This window comes from Idiotropiscis lumnitzeri, chromosome 20, assembly GCF_059441095.1.
Source record: "Idiotropiscis lumnitzeri isolate Australia: NSW breed Sydney's pygmy pipehorse chromosome 20, RoL_Ilum_1.0, whole genome shotgun sequence".
In the NCBI taxonomy this organism is placed as follows: Eukaryota; Metazoa; Chordata; class Actinopteri; order Syngnathiformes; family Syngnathidae; genus Idiotropiscis; species Idiotropiscis lumnitzeri.
In genome coordinates this window covers 5938600-5965245 of record NC_142410.1, presented here as the reverse complement: position 1 = coordinate 5965245, position 26646 = coordinate 5938600, and the positions used below count along the sequence as shown (strand labels likewise).

General features: G+C 41.3%; 1 protein-coding gene across 5 annotated transcripts in view; it reads right to left on the bottom strand.

Moving 5' to 3' along the window:
- Positions 1-26646, bottom strand: part of snx29 (sorting nexin 29) — a 153441-nt gene that overhangs the window by 67978 nt on the left and 58817 nt on the right. For 4 of the 5 annotated variants that reach the window (XM_088284001.1, XM_088284002.1, XM_088284003.1 and 1 more), the window contains exons 19-22: positions 24564-24704; positions 15495-15634; positions 10701-11453; positions 8977-9071 (exon numbers count right to left, since the gene is read on the bottom strand). In XM_088284001.1, coding sequence (XP_088140127.1) covers positions 11327-11453; positions 15495-15634; positions 24564-24704 — 408 coding nt within the window. In that variant the 3' untranslated portion in view covers positions 8977-9071; positions 10701-11326. Of the gene's footprint in view, positions 1-8976; positions 9072-10026; positions 10513-10700; positions 11454-15494; positions 15635-24563; positions 24705-26646 lie in introns of those variants that run through there. The other variant, XM_088284006.1, reaches the window with a different exon arrangement.

The window sequence follows — 26646 nt, the reverse complement described above, 5'->3', positions numbered from 1 at the left end:
ACGCCACACTATTACTCATTATCAGAAAATGTCTTTTTTATTTTTGACTCATCAAAGCTGGAGAGCCAAATATTAACTGCCTCCAAGTTGTCCAATCTTCACCCTTATGCGGACATGCGCTTACGAGGCTTTCAAGTCCCTCTTGCAGGAATCTTGTGTTGAGGGTGAGGTTATTATTCTCACAGCGTGACACCAGTGCGGCCCCCCCCCACTCCATCGCGTAGACCACTCCCACCCTGCCACTAAAGTATCACGATGCTATCTCTTTGGGTGACACAGTCATAAAAAACAGAGAATATTGGATGGGGCTGAGAACACATCCTTGTGGTACACCCGTCTATGCGGGGATGCTAACCAAACTCCAGTTCAGGGTTCTGGTGGAGCTGAGGTGGGGGGGGGGGGAGTCACAAGCAGCAGTGAGAACAATGTCGGAATGAGCCGTCTCCAACAAACTGATGACATCATGAAGTTTGCAGTGTAATCGGCCCACTAGGGGATGTAAACAGTGGTCAAAAACACAGCAGGAAATTCCCTCGGCAAAATTGACACACTTAAAACTCCACATTCGGTGTGCGGTGCTAATGAGCAGTCAGTAGTTGTCTACTCACTCGATGATTGACAAACAGATAGTCCAGTTCGGTGTGAGTTGCGAGAAGAACGGCGACCTCCGGGAGTTTGAAACTCTGTTGTCGTGAAAATAAGAGGGCAACACTCTCATTTGCCACAGTGGAAGTCACAATATCTACGCCGAGGTAGACCTTGAAGAAAAGTCTGTGTCAAGCAAGTTCAGGCACAGACCTCGCCTTCCTAACACAATCAATCCAGAAAGTTAACTACAGTATACTCCAAAAGCCACACAACTCCGACAGCCGGCTGGAAAACCGACAGAATCACTAAATCGGCGCGGGCAATGTCGATACAGCAGTCATGCCCCGAGATACGCTTCTCCTAATGAATGGCGATGCATCTGATTGGTCAAAGTCGGTCGGATAAATAGCAAATCCCATGCAGTTGAAATTAATTTATAATAATTAAACAAGCCGTTATCGCAATTTTTTTGTGCAGCCCTAACATAGATATTCAATTCTTATAATCACATTTTTTTTTTTACTTTTCCATCATGCACCATACTACTGTATGTTATTATCTATTATAATATCAATATAAAACTGCTACAAAACAGAGACGTTCATAGAATTTAGAAAAACTCAATTTCTTTTCGCAACATAAATACTTTTTTTTTACATTTTGTTTTACTCTTATCATAATTATTGTTATGATGATATGAAGATTTCTTTTTTTTTTAACCACTGCATTGTGGTTTTTGGTCCTTCTTGTCTTGGGCAGTGTCATCTCCTTTTATTTGTTTGAGGTTTGTCACATTACAAATTAAAAAAATAAACAATATAAATAAAATAAATAAATAAATAAATTAAATAAATAAAAAAAAAATACATAAATAAATAAATAAGAAAATAAATAAATAAACAAGGGTCTCCAATCCTGTTCCTCAAGTGTTTCTGTCCGGTCTATTTTCCATCCCTCCCTAATTCAAATAATCAAATAATCAGCAAGGTCTGCAGACCATGGATGACAATCCCGATCCTTTGAATCAGGTGTTGCACTAGGGAGAGATGGAAAAATAACGGCGGAGGCCCTCCAGGAACAGGATTGAAGAGCCGTGTTTTGGTGTGGGCAAACAAGCCTGCCACTCCGAGTAAACTAAACGGCTTTGCCCCTGTTGACATGTCTATTAACAAATTGTCTTTGACCGCAAGTGTCCGCCACCTCCTCAGCAATCTCGAGCACCACGTCGCAGTACACACGTCCCGTTCACGATGGAGCAACGGCTATCATGCACATCACACAAAACGGGAGACATCCTCGACACCTCGGCTCATTTTAATTGCTCCCCCGCTACAAAACGTGTGCAAACTCAGCAGAGGCGTGGAAGCTGCCAGGATCATTTGGAACAAAAATCACTAATTCCCTGTCGTTCGCCCCGTCGCACTTCATTCCATCTTTTATTTTGTCTTCTCGATGCAAACACACAATCAGGCAGTCGGGTTCGAGCAGCTACAACAACAATTCACGGACATGGCCTGAAGCAACCCGAGGGCTCGGGAAAATGTTTAGATTATGTTCACAGACTGGAGTGAGAAAGGACAAAAATCAATCAATCGGGGTTTGAGCAAGAATTAGCAATCTTACATTTCGGTACGCTTCCAACTTGGCAGGCCGAGCCTTTTTCTGTTGCGTCGGAGAACAAGCACTGGCGTTTTGCTTTCAGCATACAATCGTTTTTGTTTTTTTTGACATGAGATAGAACTGGTTGCTTTAGAAAATAGGCAAGGTCAACAATTTCACACTCGATAACAGAATTTACAATCACAAATCATTCCACTATCGGTTAATACGCACTTTGAATCCAATTTTTTTTGGGGGGGGGTCGGTTTTTTTGGACTAATTTTGCTAGCTTGCTTAATATTAGCGTAATGCGACCGAGACTAGTGTGTGATGTAACGAAGAGAAACTGATCATTTTTCAGAATAAAATATTTTTCAGCCCTAAGTAATAAACAAACCAGAAGTACTGAAGTTTTTCTTTTTTCTTACATCTGTGCGGCCCGGTTTAAAGTGGCTCATGGACCAGTAGTGGGCCGCGGACCATCTGTTGGAAACCACTTCATCATAGTGCTTCGGCCTTTTCTCAGGCCCGACTAACCAAACATTCCTCGACTCTACAGTTACGCATAGTGGTCGCCAGACATATCCGAGAAATATTTCTCACCTGCACGCTACTTGTGAGAATGACACTCGTTCGGCAAAAACAGTCGCAACCTGCTCAAAACGCAACTCAACAAGCGGGCGCCGTCCAAAAAAGGTGTGCAAAGCCTGCGGCGTGGAGGTGACGCGTCGCCGCCAAACTGAGACGGCGTGATGTCGCGCCTCTCAAATAGCTGCAGGCGCCACCGTGAAGAAAGGTAATTAGCCACAACATACGCACGTTCACACGTAGCATTTGTCCACATGAGCAGACAATCAAATTCACACCCTCGCCTGCAACTCAAATAATACATCGCAATAAAATAATGTGCGCACACGAGCGCAGACACCTGCTGCGTGCTCGGGAAGCCTCGCGCTGGCGCCGAGGGAATCGACAGTTCTAAAGGGTGCGATGATCAACAGCTTAGCAAGGCACCCAATCAGGAGGATTGCACCTCTGACTCAGCGCTTCTCTCACCTTCTTGCATTGCACAAGTAGTACAGCGATTTTAAAGTAGCAGTGGGCGGTGCAACTGTTGCATCCTTAAAGCAACAATATAGAAGATATTATTTGGATTGTTCACTATTATTACTATTTTGCTAAGGTGGGGCATGTGTGACCCTGGGGAAAATGCTTTTTTTCCCCGCCGTACTACAATAAAGTGTAATTGCACATCCACTCCAGTAGTTAGCAGTGGCGCTCTCTTTGAAAAAATGAAGTGCATTATTTCACATATGAAGCAACACCACATTAGTCATGATTGGTGTTCACCACCACTGACGCTTTTTAATCGCCCATCCCCCACAATTTGTCTCCTTTGAATCATGCCCCCCCCCCCCCCCGCCGTCTCTCGTCACGTCACATCAAGAACCGACTTGCAAAACAGATGAAGGCAACCTTGACTGGACGCAAACGAGAGGGATCCGCTTGGACATATTCAGAGAAGGGAGCCGCTTGTAATCCTCCCTCCGCTTCCATTCCTGCTCATTCCCAATTCAGCGACCTCTACTTTTATTAATCCTCTTGTCTGGTGTCCTTTAAAGGGGAAGTCAACCCCAAAATTGTCTTTACAAGAATATGTTCTATGCAAGCCCATTAGTCAAAACACGGCATTCTGATTGATATTGCGTTTGTGGAATAAGAGTTAAGCAGTAAAATTGGCCTGTTTTCGTCCATCTGAGGGGGGGGGGCGGCCATTTTATCACTTCTGTCAATTGAAAATGACATCACAGTTGCTCAGAGCTCAGCTAATGACCAATCATGGCTCAGCTTCAGAAAACAAGTGAGCCAGGATTGGTTGTTATCGGAGCAATTGTGATGTCATTTCAGTCCACAGAAAGTGACAAAATGGCCGCCGCCTCATATGGCGAAAATGGGTGGATTTTGCTGCTTAACTCATATGCCACAAACATAATATTAATCAGAATGCCAAGTTTAGACTATTGAAGGCGCATAGACCTTTTTATTGCAAAAATTTTTGGGGGGTTGACTCCCCCTTTAATTGTCATTCTACTGGCAGAAAACGCAGTGAAACCTCAAAAGTCCAAGTTTGCACAACCTGGAATCAGACCAAATGTAGGTCAAACTGTTTTAAAGTCCTCCAAACATGAGTCATTATTATGCCTGAAATAATTTACACGTGATCAAATCAGTCCACATTTAATCTGCTCATATGATCTCATTTGCTAAACTTGTTGAGTAAAAACGCAAGTCACTTCCTGTGAAGTGATAAATGTCACAGTTCTCACAAAAAAATAAAAAATAAAATAAAACGGTGAATTTTCTAATTTTCAAATCAACACTTTGCAACTTGGCCAGTGTGGCCGCACTGCACACCATCACTTCGATTAAAGGCTCATCATTTCTGCCTGTAAAACATCTTTTCCCATGATTTAGAGTCCAATTACAATCCCATTCCAGCTCCGGCGCTTCCTCTTAATCATCGCCCGAGTTCAAATCACGCTGTCCAGATCAGTCCGGCCCACTTTTAATGTAACTATAACTGGTGGAAAAGAATGACCATTGAAGGTCTCGTTCTGACGGGAAAGCAACGAGTGTGAAAGAGCCTTTGACAAAGCATCTTTTGTTGATTTGTTCTTCGGCGTTTGATTGAATCGTGCGGCAGGTACCAGCCGACAAGCTCAATGATCAAATGGCTCGGTGCCAGACGTTGCTGACACGGGGATGTTAACACGTGCTCTGATCGCACGCAACAAGTAGCAGAGAGGCAAGGCGGGCGGTCTTCTGCTGTAATTTTGTGACACTTAACGGTTTCATCCTGAGCGGTGACGACTCGGCATTTAGGGGCACACCAACAGCGTTCTCTCATTTATTTTTCATTTTTAATACAGAGCAGTGGTTCTATTTTAGTCTATTCTAACATAAACCGGGACAATGAATCTAATGTGATGACCAAACGACATGTTGATGTTGATTTCTTATAAACTTAAGGCACAGGGGCCAGATCTGGCCCAACAAACAATTTGAAGGGGCCTATTAAAGCAACACATGTTCATCAATTTCTTGCTTAAAAAAAATAATAAAACCTGCACCATGATTGAAAATTGCTTTCACTTTAAATAACTCAAAGATGATATTTAAGTTTTCTTGATTTCCAATTAAAAAAAAAAAAAAAAAAGCTACATCGCAATATGCAGCACATACCACATAGAGATGTGATGGTTTGGTAAACCGACCACAATCTTAAAGGGGCAGTCCACCCCCCAAAAATTCTTTGCAATAAAACGACAGTCTCATTAATATTGCATTTGTGGAATATAATTTAAGATGTAAAATCCACCTGTTTTTAGCCAGCTGAGGCGGCGGCCATTTTGTCAACTCTGTGGACTGAAAATGACATCACAGTTGCTCAGGGCTTTGGTAACAACCAATCACGGCTCGCCTGCCATGAGCGACTGTGATGTCACTTTCAAACCACAGAATTGACAAAATGGCCGCCACCTCAGATGGCTAAAAACAGGTGGATTTTACACCTTAACGCATATTCAGCAAATGCAATTTTAATCTGAATGCTATGTTTCAACTAGTGAGCCTGCATCGATCATATTCTTGCAAAGAAAATTTTGGGGTTGACTTCCCCTTTAAAGGACACCAGACAAGAGGATAAATGAGGTTGCTGAATTGCGGATGAGCAGGAATGGACTTCCCCTTTAAGCGAATTAAAACTTTTGTCCAAAAGGTGGAAGCAAAACGGGTGTGTATTTAACACAGCTACTTGAGAAGGACAATTTCCTCTGTTGCCTCTTGAATGTCAGCAGAGGGGCTCTTATTGACTTGGAATGGCCATTTGTGTTGTCCTTTGGGTGGTCCACGTGTCACGGCGGCAACCTTGTGTTTTCACCTGCCAATTACTTTCCAATCATTCACAACACACTAGCTCTTTTTCTCCTCCGCTTGTCACCAACAATCATTTCAGTACCTTTCTACATCTCGTTCAATTCAAGCGACAATGGCACGTTGTGATTTTTAAATTTATTTCTGGCCAACTTCCTACCAACGTTTTTTAGTAAGCAACTCTGTTCATTCGGCACATTTATTTGCCGCTCACCGACGAGGACCGAGACGCCAAGCGAAGCGGCTCTACTTGCCGTGGAATCTTGGAACGCTTGACTGGAAAATTGATTGTTTCAGAGTTTTTCCCCTCCAAGCCCTTTCATCTTTTTTCAATTTACTCCAGATTGATCGCCGGCTCCTTCCTGTTGCTGCAAGTAAAGTTCACATCACCTGTGGTTAAAAAGAGCAAAAATTATGCGTGGGCTCACCTTCGATTCGATGCCAGGATCGCTAATTTAGGTTGCGGGTGTTCTACTTACAATTACAACTGGGAAAATGTAGAGAAATAAACAGTGTGCCTTATCTTAAAATGATTACAATATTTTGCAGAAGACGATTTCTCAATTCCTCATCAATTAATCACGACAAACACGTACCGCGAGGTATTCTTTGATAAAACATCGATCAAAGGCGATTCAGAGGCTAAGCTGCCGCTTCCCATTTATCAAGTCAGCTTTGTTTTTATTAAATTTTTTTGTCCTTTCGTTTGACTTTGTTTACTTATCGCTTCTTGCAGGTCAGCGACTGAAAGCGTTCCCCTGCGCGCGTGTCATCGCAAAACATTCCCGAGCGCTCGCGGTAGCCCAAGGCGCACTTTTGATCAAACCACAAGCATGATGAGAACACCTGCAGGTGCTGCTTGCACCGCAGCAGGGGGATCAAGTGCAATCTGAGATACAAAAATGCTGAGACGTCAGGGATCTTGGCGAGGGGAGAAAAAACATTTTGCATCAAGAAAATGTGTCCATCCATGCATGCATGCATTTTCGATAGCGCTTATCCACAATTCGCACCACCAATGAGTGCGAATTGATCCTACGCTGCCTGCACACAAGGCAAGTCGATCACTAAATCACCAATGGTGTCAAACTTAAGGCACAGGGGCCAGATCTGGGCCAACAAACCATTTGATGGGGCCCAACCCTGCACCATTATTGAAAATTACTTTCACTTTTAACAACACTATTTAAATTTTCTTGACTTCCAATTTCAAAACGGGTTCTATTAGTTTGTTGTGGACATGAATCAAAATCAGGCTACAACACAGAAAAAAGAAGGTTTACTAGATTTTAAATTAATCCATTCGTAACTAGTGGCGACATAAATATTATAAATACATGTTATAGATTAAATAAGAAAACAATTATAGATTCATATAATCTAATCACGTTAATCGAGAGTAACACAAATTGTACTACAACTCTGTTAGCGCATGATATGAAATAATCATAAATTCAATCTACTGTCGAAGGGAAATGCAGCTCAATCATGTTAATAGAACTATACGTTAAATTATATACAGGTGCGTATGTCATTTTAAATGTACAGTACAGTCTGCTTTTTATCATGATAATGAGGATGCTTTACGATGCAGGCCGGCATTGTGCCTTGCTCAGATAGGGAGGCTGTTTATACAGTGACCTTGTTTAATCCAGGAGCCCCTCCTGTCTCCTTGATGTTTCCCCGTGCAACGCTAAGAGCTTGGTCATTATGTTCAGTTCTGTTAAAAAAAAGAAAAAAAAAAGAGAAAGAGCCAAGATAAAGCTCTATGTCCCTGAGGCGAGAAGGGCGGGGGTGGTATACAAGATTGAACAAGAATGATCCACAATGGCAAATCTGTTGCCCCAAGTCTGGTGATGATCCAACATCTGAAATAATCAGACCATGGATTCTATTTAAATGCCAATCAAGCAAGCGTGGTGCAAGGTGTGTAGTAAATCTACGCAGGGGCAGGATAAATTAAGTTCGGGTATTTTCACAGACTCATACAAGCTGGTGTAGCGTTTCAAAAAGAACGTTGCTCCGCCGTTGTGGGTGTGAACACAACTGATTAGTCTCACCGGCAATCAAAGCGGCTCCTCGCATCCTTTTGGTCAATCTTTCTGACTCATTGAAAGCGGGGATATGGAACATGAAGGCTCTCGGGCTTTCAAATATGTTGTTTTTACAGCTCAGTCGACATCAACATCCTGAATCCAGCTTGTGACACAATTTTCTGGTCAGCAGCCACTGATCATTTTTTGCCTTCACACTCCATTGTCTCGGCCTGGGAGTCCAGTAGAAACCTAACATACAGGCGGCGGGGTTTAGATTAAAGCTCTGAGGCTGCTTTGTGAAGCAGTAAAGGATGAATAATGACTGAAGATGTAAGCAGATGCATGCTGGGCCTCAGATGCGGCAGAGATGTCATTTACAGAAGCCGTACTTTTCAGAGATTTATGCATTTCAAACGCAAGCGCCGCAACACCGCTAGGACACGCTCTTGCTTTCGGCATTTAACGTACGCACCGGCTATAGCGTGGCTGTACGTGCTTGAATGCACAAAGTGACAAACAGTACAAAAACTCACACAAAGCAGAACTGCATGCGAGCGAAGGATGAACATTAATAGTAACGCAGGTGCATGGTACACGTTGTACTTGATTGTCCAGGCGCTCGAAAAGCCATCAAGGCCACAAAAGCAGAGAAGACTCAAGTCACACGACTTTGACACCCAAACTGGTCCAGGTTTGAATAAGATTTAAGTTTTTAGCACACAAAAAGACATTTAATCATTTTTTTCTTCAATGTTTGTTTCAAATTCATATATACAAAAGTAGGCACAGCCCCCAGCGGGGATTCAATGCATTCACTCACCATTTGTTGTCCATGCGAGGAAGTCAGGAAAAAAGGTTACGGACGGCGGCTGGATTGAATAGTTGATGAGATCCAAACTATACGGCTCTTTCAAGCTTGGAAAAAAATACAAAAAGCATCAAAATAAGGCATGGGAGGCCCGTTTTAATGCCCGTTTCATTGAGTCCACACACACATGCACCAGACCTGAGACGGCCATCTTACTTTTTTTTTAACCCTTGACCTTGGCAAGGAGTGCACACCTTTAAGTGCAGTAGCAAGACCTAGCCAGTGGGGGGCGTACTAAATAAACACTTTCAATAATAAGATTAAAATGTACAACTTTTATAATTATTGCCCGCACTATTTGTAACAGGTGCAAAAATGGCTGCCAAATTAAATGCATATGAGACAAGAGTTAATAGTTAAAAATAAAACCAGCAAACCTAAGGCCACTTTATTAGGGAATTATTGGCCAAGCGCACCGCAGCCTGGATTGTCGTGGCTATAATAGTTGTGCCAATCGCGTGTAGCATTGCAATAAAAACTTGGGGCTGCACACATGAAAAACTTCCATCCAACATCCAACAACATTAATTTTCAAAGTGCAAAAAACATCAAATGTACAGGAAACGCAGAAAAGAGTTGTGTTGCAAAACTCCTCCTTGGGACTGGCTCCAAAGCAGCCCAGATCATTATGAAGCTCCAAAATTGCATTGCTGAATTTTTTGGGGTCAATTTTTGTTTCTGGCATTTCAAAAACGTTGTGATCATCGCACTGCGCGCCTGGTTTGCAGCTGCCTTCGCATTTGCACAGAAAACCCGCTGTAATTATTTATTCTGATCTTTTATACGTTGCAAAAAGAATTTGGTTAGTGACATTGACTGCACCTTGCGCCATAATGCTGCTCGCACTTCATCAGCGATAATGGTCGAACCTTTTGCGCGCTTTACGGCCAAATCTGTGAAAATATGGAAAGTAGAAAATATATCACGTTCTCTTCTTTTTCGCTCAAAACAAATATGGTCAAGTGCGTGAGGGTAAAAAAAAAAAAATAGAAAATACAAACATTCATCACAATATGATTTGTCTTTATTAAGCAGCGTAGTCAAATCTAAGTGACACTTTGCGTCGAAGAACAAGCTACTTTTGTTGTTTCACCACCACTCAGATGGCGAAAAAAAAACACACAAGTGACCCTCGGCTACAAGTTTCGCCGAGTAGAATCGGCGGAACTCGATCTGCCCTCGTGAATCGGTAGTCTTGGGAGAGCTCTACATATGTATGAGCCCCCCCATTATACACACTTGGCGGCTCGCAGACGCTCTCCTTGCACTCCTAACGAGCGGCTCGGCTTCACTTCAAGTGTTTAGTCTTCGTTATGACATTCATTTGCAATGCACCGCTGTGTTAAATCCTGCTAGGAAACATTAGCCCTAATCCTTAAACAAGACATTTCTGGAGTGGCGTAAACCTGCAATTCAATGGCATCAGTAATGAGCTAACTATTCTTGGCTCGGATGATGTGTTATTTGTTGTGTCAGTGGTGTGGAACCCTAAAAAATATATAATAATAATAATTAAAATAAATTAAATGGAAAAAAAATAAAATAAAATGAAAACAAAAAAAAAACAACAAAAAATCTTTGAGAGTGAAGGCGTTTTTAGGCCACAATGGCCATTATGATGCATAATGCGCCCCTTAAAAAAATATGAAAAGGAAAAACAACAAAGAATACATTACCTGGTGGTCCACAGCAGAGATTCTTAATTTTCGATACCGCTCGTCATCATTTGCGCCACGGGCGGGTTGGAGATGATCCCAGCTGACTTGAGGGGCAAGGTAAACCCCGGCGTGCTCGCCAGCCAATCGCACGGCACATATAAACAATCATTCACACGACCCGGACAAAACAAGCATGGGGGAGACGGACAAATTCCACCCGACGTTGTGCTCACTTGTGAAGCAGAATTAGCTCAACATGTCATGGCACCGTCAAGCAGACAATAACCAAAATGAAACGCTTGCTATCAACGCAGCCGTTCTATCCACGGTAGGCACTGCGACGACACACACTTTGACTACAAAAATGAGCATAGTAAGAAATAAAAGCCAGCATCTCATAGCGCCAGTTCAGTTCGTCTCAGTGAGGTAAGAGCTGCTGTGTGATTTGGTCCGACCTCTTGGGTGTCTTTTCGTTCAGCATTCCCGATATTTAAATACGCTCCCGTACTCGTGGCTCACACTTAAAGTCATGTCCTCAAAGTCTTCACAGCCAAAAGTTGGACGCAGGTGAGATCCTCAACTCGGCATCATGACAAAAAGTGACCAAAAAGAAGAATTTGGGGGGGAAAAAAAGTCTTGGTGTGTTAGAGGTCGCCACTTTGCGGTTCGGGTCTGGCTTCCTGCTGGTGGCCGCGACCCAGTCTCGGGAAGCGGGATGCCGTTTTGGAGCGGGGCGTCTTGGGGCCGCCGTCGTTGGTCTGGGGCGCGTCCCTAAAATGCGAGCAGAAAAGAGAATTTAAATGAACATCTGCTGAGGCTTGTTAGTCAAACGAACAAATGTTGCGACATCTGCTGGACCAAATCATTTCCCTTTGGAAAGGACTCCTTTTTTGTTGTTTTTTTTTTAATCTAGACTTTAGTCAAACAAACAGTAATATATATATATTTTTTTTTACATTGGCTGCATGTAAAAGATCAGAAAGTGGCATCTGAGTTTGCTGCCTACATCCTTGTTGGCTTTTATTTATTTTTTCCCAAGTTTTCGCCACCGCCGGCATCGCTGTCAATGTTAAGATGGCGGCAACAAATAGAGGAAGGAAACAAAAAGTTGTTCTCATTGAATCCGTGTGGAGCCTTTTTACTACCATTAGCACCGGAAGGAAAACAAAAAAAAAGACTTTTTATGATTTATTAATTTTATTTAATATTTCATTTCTCTTTGTCCTTTGTCACACATCAATAACAACAACACCCGGTTGCAGAAAAAAAAAAATACTTTACTTACAGTTGAAATCAATGGAAGTTTTTTACTCCAATCGTCTCAGTAAATAGTTGGCCCGACAATCGTAAATATTAAACTAAACATGTAAATCCTCGTCTATGTGGTGAACAACGAGCATGGCCGAGCGACGGCCTCACTTTCTTTTCTCGCTACGCTTTCTTCTTCGTATTTTCTGACCGTCTGGATGCTGCCTCCTGCAGGTGAGAATTAGTACTGCTACCGATGTTTGGTTTGGCGGGAGAAATATTCTGGGTCTGGTGTTCTGGGTTCAAACTGTAAAAAATGAGTACGTACACCGCTGAAGATGTGAAACAAGCAACACATAGTCTGTGAGGTTAAAAAAAAAATAAATAAATAAATAAATAAATAAAAATTATGCAGACTTTTTAACATTATCTTTTTGCCTTATGCTTCTCAGTTTGTGCTCGATATTAACTCAAATACTGAGCAGGTTTACCAGCTTTGCCGGGCCTCATTGAAATGTTATTCATTTGACTGCAGGGTAACATAATTAGAGCAAGCAGGTACACATAGCGCCGCAATCTAATTGATTGTCTTGACAGGAAGAGGTGGGATAGAGCAAATAGAACATGCCGGATAAACTATTCCCTCTCCACTTTGCTTGCACGTTCAAGCACACACGCAGACACGCAGACTTGGCTAATCTGGCACAATGAAAGGTTACATCCTTATTCTCTAGTCAAACTGCTCCTGACAGCAAAACAAAGGTCCTCAACACTTTGTTTTGCCCGAGGCAGCAAGTCAATAAGGCGGCAACGAGGAGCGAGAGAGTGGATATTTTGTCATCTGAATAAACGATTTGAGTTGCGGACTAAATGCTAGAAAAGCCAAGGGCGGGGGTTTGCGAGTCCAGACGTGATGACGACGTGGGATTGAGGTGTCAACAAATGAGGAAATCACAATCGAGCCAATGGAAAATAAATAGAAGTAAAACTTCCACGTCTTGGACGATGCTTCATCTTCCTGAAAGTGTTGCGCAAGAGCAACAAAAAAAAAAAAAAGGTGATTCACCCGTCTAGACTTGTGACACACCCACCATGCGAATCCGTGCGCATCGCCCCTGAGCGGGAACTGAACCCAGGCTGCGGGGCCGGCCGCGCACATTTTAAAAAGCAGTCAAGATGGTAAAAATCATCCTGTGTGAAGCACGCTTAAGAAGTTTGCGTGTCCAGGTGGCCGTGACGCAACGACTTCCTCAGCAGGACGTCGGAAGTGCAGAACTTTCCGTCTCCCGTGAAAGCGTCTCATCTTTCTTTGCTTCACATCTTGTCTTTTTCCGCTGCTCCTTAAACTCTTCTTTGATTGAACTAAAAAAAAAAGGGCCAGGACTGCTTAATAGTTCTTCGCTGGTTGCAAATCTCGACCAATTGACTTCACAAGTTCCCTCATTTCCCTCAGCAACACGAAAGGTAATGGTGCCTTGGATTTGCATTTTTGAAGAAAAAAAAATAACGACGCTTAACGAGATAATTTTATCGTTGTGATTATGTGATTTTTAGTCGTTGCGCAATAACTATAAAAATAAGTGACATCGCCACCCATTGTGGAACTCAATTAGTATCGCAACAAAGCTAAATGCTAATGCTAACTTTCGAGCACGTCAATGGCTGTCGGCTGTGTGTGGAATGTTGAAATTTGACATTTTACACACACTCTGTTTGCAATCAAGAAACATTTCGATTTCATCTTGAAGATATGAAGTAGATATAATTACAGAGCCTCTCGTTGGGATAAGCTAATGAGACTTTTGTGCGTTGACTGTTTAGGAGGGCCTCTGGGCCCATTTCCATTCAACTACATAATAATAGTGTCATGCGTTTGGTTTAATCGCTCCCTCTCATTTTAATTTTGATATTTTTTTACTATGGGATATTGATTTTAATTAACAACTTACAGGTCCCCCCCGACACACGTTAATTTTTTTAGCCCAAAATCTATAGAGGAAATACTGCATAGTGGCTTTGAAAAAAACAAATCCATTCATGTTCTTTTTTGAAGCATTTACGAAAAAATATATAGCACCCATATGAGGTTGTCTCGCAAATTTGCAAGAACGTGACGCGTCTTAGCTCATCCGGTCCACTTTATAAGACCGAATTGATAAATATTCCGCAACAAGAAGTTGATTCCAGACTCCTGTGGCACAAGTCACATTTGTGGTTAGATTATTTTTACACTTGCGTGACTATTTTTCAAATGCCTGTAGAGGGAGGCCGACTTGAACAAAATCAAACCGAGCCTCGCAAAGTGGAATCTAATTGAATTGCCTTTGGGTAAAATCCGGGTGAACTCAAGGAACAGGCTGCTGAGTGACAAGTCTGCATGACTGCCAACATGACTGTACTCTGTCAACCGTCCGCTTGGACGGCAGGACGGGTCATTCCCTTGGAGCAAGTGCAAAATGGTGGGAACGCTGATGGGAAATGACGTCATTTGGAGATGCTGCTGGTAGGTAGGTGGCTCATGGAGGAATCAGACACGTTTTGCGTGTGTCAGAGAACATGTACTGAACGGGGCATGTGTGACTATGAGCATGTGTTAGACCAACGGTGTCAAAACTCATTTTAGCTCAGAGCCCACATGGAGGAAAATCTATGACCGAGTGGGCCAGTAAAATATTATTCCGATTATTGCTATTTGCATGCTGTCCTGGTGTTTCTCGTAGTTGACACAATTTTGTTTTTTTTCTTCCAATAAAACCATGACTTGAGTTTTAAATAGAGCCATCCAAGCTAATTGCTCGTTCAACTTAATCAACTCGTCTGAGAATTGCTTGTAAATGTCAAGCCTGACATTTTGAACGAAAAGCTAACGGATTGACCGCCACATTGAATTTTACAAAACATATTAAAAGATGTGAGGCTATGGTAAAAGACCACTGAATTAAGTTTACAGATATATCCATTTGATTACTTTTGGGGCGGCCGTTTATGCCCGTGGGCCGTACTTATTTTTATACTTGGCCAAATCTTCTTGTGGGCCGGATTAAGCGCACTAGCGGCCCTGATTCGGCCCCGGGCCGTATGTTTGACACCCCTGTGTTAGACAGAGGGGGACATTCTGTTTTATTGATTATCATCGGTTTATTTTGGGAAGCGCGGCGAGATAGTCGCTGTCTGAGTCACAGTCAAGAGGTGCTTCGTCTAAAGCAGCCGTGGGCAAACTACGGCCCGGGGGCCACATGCGGCCCGTTAATCGTTTTAATTCGGCCCGCCGAACTTGAAAAAAAGTTGTACACGAATTTTTTGCCTGGCAACAAGCAGCTGTAGAAACATGGATGAGAAATGAGAAATAACAGAGCAAATTAGACAGCAAAAGAGGCGCACTGGACTTCCTTGTCAGAAGCTGAGATAAGAGGTTGGCTTCCGTTCATATGCCGATTAAAAAAAAAAAAGAAAATCGCTGGTTCTAATGATCTGAAAATTTGTTCTGATCACTCCGATCAAAGATTCGTGTGTATAGAGCAAGACATGTAACATGTGTGTGTGTGTGTGTGTGTGTCCACTTACAGACAGAAAGGCAGCAGAGACAGCAGGGTCTCCTTGGTGGGACGGGCCGTGAAGTCCGGCAGCGTCTGGATGACTTTGTTCATGACCATACGAAGGTAACACTGCAGCTGCTTCCGCCTCTCCTCCACAAACTTGGCATCCTTTAGACACACACCGCCGAGAGGTGGCGAGTAAAAAAAATGGGCATGTGGGAAGATGGACTTAAAAATCTGACGATGCGCATCTCTTGCGTACACAAACGCAAAAGTGTGTTATTAAAATTTTATTTGCCTCTCGAAAAAAAAATAATAATAATCATAAAAATTTTACACCTCATTTCAGCTTTATCAATACAACTGCATATTTTTTAACACTTACACAATGTGAAGTTTTGAATTTTAAAAGACAACATGCGCTGACCCGAATTCACTATTACAACAATAAATAAAACATTTATGGTTATTTTGCCATTTGCCCGCTGACGCAGAAAGAAAAAACGAGCACATGCGCATCCCAAAGTCCTTCATGGTGAGAACCACTGCAGGCAGCGGCATGGAGCCACATGGCCCGAGCTAGCATGGCTAATCGTAGTCCAGCAAAAGGCTTAGAACAAAGCCTGGGCAACGCTCGGTTTTACTGGGACAAACAGCCCTCGCGAGCGAAATTGAAATTGAAACTACTGCTTTTCTTTTGATCTCCAATCCAAATCCCAAGGACACTTCATTGAGCCGACTCAAAAGACGCGCTTCAAAGAAACGTTTGTTGTGCCGGGGATGTGGAACATAAATTAACTGGTCCACCAAAAGGACCAAGAGACTTAATTAAACTTGCAGGTATTATATATATAAAAAAAAATTAATTCAAATAATGTGGCACCACGTTTAAATTTCTCACCACTTCGTCCTCATACATGTCAAAGCCAAAAGGTAAGCAGAGCTGCATTGCGTTTTCTCACATTGCGCATTAGCTTGAGCAAGAAAACGTCACACATGCGTGACATGACGTGGTTTTTATTCCACATTCCGCAAGTAGTCGACAGTACCTGGTAGAATTCACTAGCTTCACTCCAGGTTATTATAAATAAAAAAATTAAGAAATAAATACAAAAAATTCAATGTTGCTTCTATCGCTAGCTTGTATTTTGTGTGATTGAACACAGTTTTAAACTTTACATCTCTAATCCGAACCCTAAAAGAAGTTGGTCTGCACTATTCATTACAATAGTCGTAATAATGATAGACCAATTTTCAGCCAAGACGATTATCGGGGCCGATATTTGGCATTTTGCCGATTATCAGCTTTTCTTTAACTTTCAATGTCGATAAATTAAAAGCATTTTTTTTTTTTTACTCCTGCAGCACACTTCTCACTCTCTGCTGTGCTCGTGGCCCTGCCTGCAGAAGCAGATGAGCCTACCCACAGCAACAATCGGATTGGTTCCTTGTGCAGTGGGTAGCAGCCAATCATCAGTAACCTGTTTGCTTTTTTCCAAAATTTTAATAATGTCAGCTTAGTAACAACGAAAAGAAAATTATTTGCCAAAGTAAACTTTAAAGAGATGTTTGTTCTCATTGAACTATAAGACATGCAGCTGATCTTGTGATCTCCGTCCAGATGACGCCGTAAGTTGACCACAAATGCGAGTGGATGGCGCCAGGAGAAGAGAGATCATCCGAGTCGCGTAATCTGATGTGTCAGATTAGGCTGCGCATGCCAATGTGGGTTTCATGCTCTACCAACACATGACGGGACAGCCTGACTGCGTTCATGCACGTCAGAGGAGTAATAACCCTAATGGACATGGTGACACATTCATCCTCTCCAGGTGCTGCTTGCTTGCTTGCTTGCAGGAAGGGCAGGGCGCAAATCAAAGTGGCGCATTGCCGCAGGTACGGCATGCGTGTCTCAAGCAAGCTATCTGCTTTCATCAAACGGCAACGCTGAGCGCGACTCATCCCTCTGGTTCCTCCGATCCCGGGAGCTCGGATGAGGCCGTCATTTAAAGTGTAGGTGCCAGCGCATATTAAACATGAAGGCGGAGCAGAGCTTAAAGAAAACATCTCAGGGCCTAATTCCGTCAGCGTACGCCTGCGACACCAACCATCACGCACATTAAATCAACTGATGTATGAGAGAGGACGGCTTGACATGTATGTTCCTCTCAACTTCGAAAAGATACCGGGAAACATGGTTAGACACTTTTACCAGACACACACAAAATTCTTCATTGAGAGTTTACAAAAGAACATTTTTTTTTTCCTCTTCAAAGCAATGAAGTGATGAAAGAAGTAAAAAAAAAAAAAAGCGCAATAAGTAAAATGGGGTGTGCCAATTGGCATTAGGGGCTCAAAGTGTGTTCAGAAGACACTCCAGATCTTGAGCTACAAGCTTCATTAAAATCGTTGCCATGTAATTAGATCATTTGATATTTGCATTTCCAAGCAAAGATCAAGCTTATGAAGAGTGCGGCGAGTCGAGAAAAGCGCTTCGGAGCACGAGGCCTCGCTCTGGCCGGTGTGTCACATTCACACAGGTAAAAGTGCACACAAACACATGATGCCGGATGTCACGTCACAGATAAGCTAAAGAGGCGAGCTGTCAATGGATGAGACGCTCCAACGTCGCCACATATGCTGCAGTGGATTTCCTGGCAGCTTTACACCATTCAACTCTGGCAGAGGGGAGAAGAAAAAAAACACTCCTGATAGCTCATCTAAAGAACTTAATGTTGCCCGGCAACAAGACGTTTTAGGAGGGAAAAGGGATAGTTTGGGGAAATGAGTGGACTTTGATCCAGTCAGAAATTCTGCAGCGCCTATTCTGATAAAAGATTGCTCTTGTTATTTATTTATTCATTTATTTATTTATATTTAATTCAATGTAATTTTATTTATTTTATTTATTGAAACTATTTAAATTAATTATTAATTAATTAATTAATTAATTTATTTATTTCTCCTAGTCGTTGTTTGGCAGATAGACAGGATGTCATGTGGCGACGAGCCCTCAAAAGAGCGGAGGCCACCCCCGGTCACCTCTTCAAACAGCAACATCAACACAAACGATGATTTGGACCCGAGAATGAAACGAGAGTGGGCAGCAGGGCTGAACATTCTGTTCTCGCCATGCCGCACGTAAACACTCTCCAACGTGCAGGTCTCGGCCATGCATAAAACATCGCCGGCAATACATGAAGGCGCGTACAAGACCTTCACAATCTCTACTCGTCATCATTTAAAAAGCGTGAAACGGGCATTGCATAAAAAAATGAAGACAACATACTAAGATTGGTTAATAATTCACTTTGTAGTTTCTGATTAATTAATCAAGGCAGCGCTGGCGCAAATGACGGTTGTGCATGAGCGTGTTCATTCAAGGGACTCTTGAATTGATTTTTTTTTTTATTTATAGACACGTCGGGTACTTGAGAAATCATCGCTATTATTTTGTCAATAAGCATCAGTCATTGCAATCACCACTCAGCCTCAACATCCCACCAGGCATACAGTTATTCTGTTTAAACAAGCCTTTCTGTGAAAGATTTCATAATTGAATCATCAGTGTGGCGCATGATTGGCTGATCACTTCTGCATGCATCCCGAAATGGGATTAGCCAAAACAAACAACAGCAAAATAAGGCTAAATGTGATTTTTACATTCATATTTTTTTTCCAACGTCAAACCTCAAAACTGCCATTTGTCGCATTTTAAAGATTAAAAAAAGAAAAAAAAATAGTAACATGTCATTGGTGCCATCATTTGTAATCCTTGAGATATACGGACCAAAAAAAAAAAAGAATTATGGGGTAAAAAAAAAAAGCATTGTATTTCTCCAATTTTGAAAGATGACAACGCTCCTAACTGGGTGCAATGGAACCACATCAAAACAATAAAACAGGATTGTCATTGCAACTCTTAATGGCATTTTCTATTTATAAACCACCATTAATATCGGCACACGAGTTATAAGTCACCGGGCAGAGTTCCACAAAAGGTCCTCTCCTATTCACCTAGCTGCTATTACAACAGTAACGCCAACACATGTTCTTGGATTTGGCTATTAACGGGGACCGATGATAATGGTGTGCCATTTGTTCAAATTACCATTACAACTGTACAGACTTAAAAAAAGACTGTGGTGTCTGCAAAAATGATCCAACTCTCTTGCCCGGCATTTCAGCTAGTCAAGGTAGCAAGAAGTTCCTGAGGGCGGTGTGTGCCTCTGCGTCCGTGTAAGGTAAAACACCGTTGTTCACTTCCACAGCCGGACAATCTGGCCTCAAGTGCCAGGAGACTCCGAACCAGTGCGTTATTAAGATCATCATCAGCAATGGAGATGCACAAATGAGGCAAAAAAGGGGGCTTGATGATAACAAATTGTGCAAGGGACCACGGACACATGGGCCACAGGTCAATTCGGCCACTGGCGAGGCAATTAATTCCCATCAGTTAGGTACACAGAACAGTGCACACGTAGAGAACTACTCGAAATAATGGAACGGTTGAAGGGAAGAGCATCGAGAGGGTCGGACCGTAAAGTAAAGCAGGCGTTGGGAAAAGAAGGCTGGAGGCATAAATAGTATGTTTTACGCAGGAGGACTTAAGGGAAGAGTGACGATCAATACTACAAGAACAACACTGATGACAAAATACAACACTCAGGTTGTGTTTAACTCTAATAAAACAAAAAAAAAAAATGGGACAGTCTTTTGCATCATCGCATTGGTTGCTAAGATGTAAACGTCATGAAATAAACCACGACAAAGATTGGATTTAAACCTCCAAGGTGCTTCATGCTTGGCCCGTATGATTTGGTTTGCCGTATGGTAGCATTGATCTCGGTGAAATTGAAGATGCTATGCTAACTGTTAGCTAGTCTGGTAACGACGGTACATCGCAGGTGCAAACTCTTCCCTGTGTTTTTTTGTAGCATTTTCTTGTTAGATACGTAACACAAAGACTTGAGTCGCTCATCTTAGAAAAAAATAAATAACCGACAAGGTTTATTCCTGAATTACTTGCAGTCCGATGCACACGAATAATAATGTGGAAACCTGTAAAGGGCGGCTTATAATACCGAGTACGACACTTTTCATAGTCAACAAAAGCAAATGAGAATTAAATGGATGATTTCGGAGGAAAAAAAATTCACCGTCAAAAGTTATAATTGGATTCATAGAATTGTAACCCTAATTATGGTTTAAATATTATTGGCTCAGTAAAGCTTGACAAAAGTCCTCTAGATGAGAATGTGAAGAATATCGGCTGCTATTGATCATTTTGGTGTTCATTTAAAAAAAAAAATAAATAAAAAAAAATAAAGACTTGGTAATTATGTGTTGATTAATGTATTGGGAAAAAATAGCTATTAATCAATATATTTTTTTTAAATAATATATTTTGTACATTACATTCACATAGTGTTATCTATAATATAGAGTATACATTTTTTGGGGAGAGATTTTCCAGAGGAGGGTTTATTTTATTTAACAAACGTGATAACGCCTGCAAAATATGCTAATGAACATTCAATAAAAAAATTTCCACTCCCATTGGGAAAGGCAGAAAAAACAATCATAGTAAAATCGTGAAGAATCCAAAATATGAGAATAAATATTGAAAAAAAAAAATCAGCAAAAATTCAAATCGGCTTGTAGTTTAATGTTGTAATATCACCAATCACCACTAGATGGCAGCAATTTCTTAGTTGTGCTTAGACTAACAAGAGTAGACCCACTCATTTTTTTTTTTTTTTGCAGATTACGAATAAAATGCACGACAAACTACCGCAATAACATTCAAATTTTGAGTGTTGGCAAAAAGGTTTTTGACATGGTGTGTACAGTTAAAACCACAATCACTTCATGACCCACTCAATGATTCACCCCCTTCCCAATAAATTCCTGATGACCCCTGACACCGCACAAGGCGGGAGATTAACAGAAGAGCCAGCTTGCAGGGCGGCCGCGTGCGAGACGCCTGAGAAGTGTGAGTGCACATAAGCTCCAAAAAAACGTGTGCGCATTCATCGGTTCGATGTTATTGGTGACATGTATGCGACACGTTTCCATAGCATTCCCGTGCGACTTCGCCCAGGACAGACGCTCCTTGACAACTTTGGCTTTGTAGCTCGACACTGTCAGTCATCTAGAGGCGTGCGCGTGTGTTAACAGGCATGATGAAGCCGCGTGAACGCCGGGCATGTAATCGAGTTAGCGAAGGATGTGTGTTTTTACAGCGGCCTGATCCGCATTGACGTGCGCCTACTGTATCCTCGCTCGGGCAAATTCAAAGTGCAGATAAAAGAACTCGGGAGCTTTTCCCGCTCGCCGGCCTGACATTACATTTCTGAGTTATTAGATGGACATAATCGTGCGAGACCCTGCGGGAGCGCATATGTGGACTGTTGTGAAAGCGAGTAAGTAAGAAGACGGGAGAAAACAGGACTGTACATTAACAAAATAAAATAAAAGCTTCAAATTCAATTTTGCAGTCGACGGTTGGACAGGCAAACCGGTGGCCCAGTTAATTGTATACCAGCGCTTGAAAAGTCAATTTTCCTTAATATGTCCTCGATAATGGGCTATATGGCCAAATTAGTCTGTTGTGGTTTTATGCACACAACAATTATTTGCAGTCTGAAGTCCCAGAGTCCAGAAAAGTCGCAAGATTTGTTGCTTTAAAAAAAAAAAATAAATAAATAAATATATATACACACATATATATAAAGAATTGCTTAAAAGGCTTTAATAGAGTCATTGAATCATTTTTAGAAATGCAAATTTAATAAGGCAAAAATAACACTTGTATTTTGGGGGTCCATTTTATATTTAAAACAATTAGATGATGTCTACATGTCGATATATTAGCATGCGATTGGTCCACAGTCCATGCCATCTTTTGGCCCGAAGAATAAAAAGGATCGAGGGGCAAAAAAAAAAAAATGGAGGCTAAAATAACTGGCTGCAAAACAGTCGGTGTTGAAACATTTTAACCTCCTGGGAAATAAATTGCTGATACGCGGGGGATGAGGAGGTGGGACAAATAGTTTCTGTAGCACTAGAGAGGCAGGGGGGAATTTGTAAGGACACTGAAGCGTTTCAAAAAAAAAAAAAAAAAAAGAGAGAGAGAACAAATGCTAACAGTGTAGGTGAGGCAAAGAGGACAATGGGGGCTTGTAGGATTTGTTTTTTTTTGTTTTTTTTTTTTAAATAAAAGAAATTTACACAGCGCATGGACTCAGGTGCAAAATAGCCACAGGAGGTTTTCTCGGTCTTTCGAGGAAAAAAAACCCAAAAAAAAAACACACATTTACAATACAATTACAATACAACACAATTTTATTTATGAATGTTGTATTTTATGTAATTAAAAAAATATATATATGTATATATATATATATATATATATATATACATATACATGTAAAATAAAAAAATTGTATATATATATATATTTTAAAAAATATATATATAAAAATATATATATATATATATTTATAAAAAAATATATATATATAAAAATATATATATATATAAAAATATATATATATATAAAAAATATATATATATATAAAAAAAAATATATATATATAAAAAAAATATATATATATATATATATATATTTATTTATTTATTTATTTATTTATTTATTTATTTTTTTGGTATTTGTTATATATTGAAATGCAATAGCAATTCAAAATCATTCCGCCCTAGCGTTGCCTCAATGCTTTGAATATTCCCGTCCACTTCAAAACTCGTCTGTTGGAGCACATGGCCATACACGACTGGCGAAATCTCCTCTCCAGGAGCATGCAGGATTCCTACATTGAGACGCGCCCCGACTCGGATAAATGCAGGTGGGTTCTCTCTGCCGTGACCGGCGACTTCCAGTGGACGTTGCAAACCAATAATTCACACAAACCAGCAGTCTAATGGGCTTCGGGGAAGCTTCCGAGGACACAATGAGAGCGCCGGTCTCGGCCGCTGCACAGACTTTTACACTTCTCGCATGTGGTCGCGCACGTGTGCGCCAAAAAGTGCACGTATGCGACACACAGCCGCCATGCATGCTTATCTCACTTAGTTTAGGTTTCCAAGCATGAAACTGCCGAGTCTTTGAAGGCGGCAAGCTTGACCGCAGCTTTCGGCCATGGAAGCTTCAAAACCAACCAACCGAAGCATCCAGGTCAGACCTGAATTAAGGTTGGAGGGAGAAAAGCGAGGACAGGGAAGGACCATGTGGACCTCAGGCTACAACTGCACACATGATGAACGTGCACGTGTGCACGTACAGTAAACACAGCGCGTCAAAAACGGGAGAAAATGAGCAAATGTACCAGTTGCAACTATTTGGTCGTCAACCCCCATTTAATTGACTTTGTATCGCAATGTGTATCCATTTTATAGGCTGTTACTGATTAATGAGGCCTAACTTACAACTGACATAATAATCACTCCAAGTGTTCATTTCCGGGTATATAAACCGTCAAATAACGTCAACGTGATCGGCTGGTTATGCAAAAATGTAGAAACAATTTGTTGTCCAAGACGAGTAGAGAAACAGAACATCCAACAATGCTTATTTTTTTATTGGTCTGTGAGAAATAGAACAACTGCAGACTAACTTTAGCATAATTTTCTGACTGCCTGCTTCTTCAACGCTCAATAAACCGAATTTTATGTACAATGCGCTGCTGTCCTAAACAGGACCCAAAACTCATTTTTGTGCTCTTGTCTAAATAAATAGTACAAGGAAGTCTGTCAAAAATGCACACAAGATAATATTTATATGTCAGGGAGGAGTTAAGATTAACCTGGGTTGTGACGGAGAGTCTTGCTGCACACTTCGGGTGCATTTTTTTTAAGATAATGAAAAATTTAGATTGAAATGTTAGTTAATCATTTTAGCACCATATTTTGTGGCTTCATTTAAACAATGAAGAGTGGCAATAATCACCTACGATTTTTCGATTCAACGCTCGATCCCTATACGACGCAAGCAGCGGTTGTCGGGAGTTGTTTTTAAATGCTTTTACCTAAAATAGTCGATTAACTCCCCCCGATTGGGTTAACACACTCGTGAGCTCACCTTGTTCCCGATGGCTTTCTTTGGCGGGAAGTTGAACGCGTCCACCTGTGGAAACTGGGACCTCAGGCGGTTGTGCAGCTCCCTAAACTCAGTGTAGCGCCTGTACACGTTCCACTCATTGTCCAGGATGCGGATGTAAACCTGAGGGAAACATGAATAAGGTACAGAGTGATAAACATGAAAGCAAAGTAACGTGAGTTGGATAACCTTGTCATCACGGTTTCATACAGCCTTGCGGGAATCAGAGGTGTAAAAAGAAAAAAAAGAAAAAAGAAAAAAAGGGGGGGGGTTCTCACATGGTCTCGCCAGCATAATGCCACGCAGAGATAGAGTCTGTCTTTAGACGTGACAGCTCTGCCACCATTTCCATGCGCCATTAGCTGCTTTATTCACACTCACAAAAGAGAGGGGGAGCGCAGAGTGGAGACAAAATGAGCCTATTACAAAGAAAAAGAGAAGGAGATGGGCTTCTGTTTTTATGGATGGAAATCGGGAGTGAGAGATGAAATGTTTGGGGTTTTTTTCGTTGTCGTTTTTGTTTTTTTAATACAATTTCAAAACTGTTAATACAAAAGTTGTGGGCTGTAGCGCTGACGTGTGAATCATGGCGAATAATAGTCAAGTTGGGGGGGTAAAAAAAACAGGTGCAAATCTATATATTGAAGTTTCCTTGTATAAACATAGTGCATTGACGTTACCTTGCCATTGGAAAAGATTTTCCATTGAACTGTTGCCAAATTGAAATTAAAATTTTAATAGATATCCCAAGTGCACATTTTTAACTTGAGTATGATTAGCCAATGTAAATTTCTGTTTTAATAATATATATCGACTAAAATAAATATATGTAGCTATAATAATATTTTTTTGGTGTTTGTTTCTTTTACAATTATGTGTAATTTTGCAATCATTGAGTGTAATAATCATAATCGTAACTGAATTACAATTAACTCATTCACGACCAGCCCAGTAAAAAAAAAAAAGGATTTTGACGTATTTATCCGTCAACGGTATTGAATGAGTTAATTACACATCCCTACTCCACCATCCATTTTTTGGACAGATTATCTTATCCAGCGACAAGGGGTACTCGAACCCATCACAGCTGACTCCGAGCAAAAGGCAGACCACATTTTGAGCTCACTGCCGGCCAATCACAATGCACATACAAAGACAGACTCACGTCCACTAAGTGGGGACTGCGTGAAAGTCCGGCGAGTGAGTCTGTTCCAGCATCACTGACTTCATTTCAACCTCATTTGGTGCAATTCTTTGAAGTAACGGCGATGCTGACGAAATAAGCCAGCAAGCGTCCCTTTGGAACCGGTTTTGCACGTCAATGATATGCTCGGATAAGACACCGGTGGGATGACGGACTGTTAGCGTGTCACTCCTTAGCACCCCCCCGTCGTGCCAGGGATATTACAAGAAGTTCATCAAGCATGACGGCAGCCCGCTTGAGGGTTTACATGCAATCAAACTTGGGTGTGTTTCGTATGTGCTTCTGTGGCACTTTGCATTTATTAGTATCCTTTCCAAAGGGGGGTGTCCACATTTTAGACCACATGGGTGCATGGACCCTCATTAGGGTTATGCTGACAGGCGTCCGCCATTGATGTGATGGAGAGGGTGCATTTAAGGCATTGAGGGAAAAGCTTGATGACAAGACATCCTGAGGCTAAATACAACATAAAACAACGGAGACACATTATTGTATTAGAGATGGAGGAGGTGGGGGGGGGGGTGGGGGTTCACTCCAAAGTCTTACCTTCGATTGGGCATTATAAAAGGGTGATTCAGTTTTACGTCACATATGAGAAGACAACAATGGCATGAAAATGGGAGGAATGGTAAATTCAAATAAAATTAATAGAAAAAAATCAATTAGGTGATCAATTAAAATAACATTTAAAATAAAATTAATAAAAAAAATCAAATAGGTAATCAATTAAAATAACATTTAAAAAAGATTTTTTTTTTTTTTTTTAAATCAATTAGTTGATAATTCAGTGGGGGAAATTTAGCTCAACGGCAATCATCGTGACCGAGCTCACTCGACATATAGAGACAGGCTAAAGTAGAT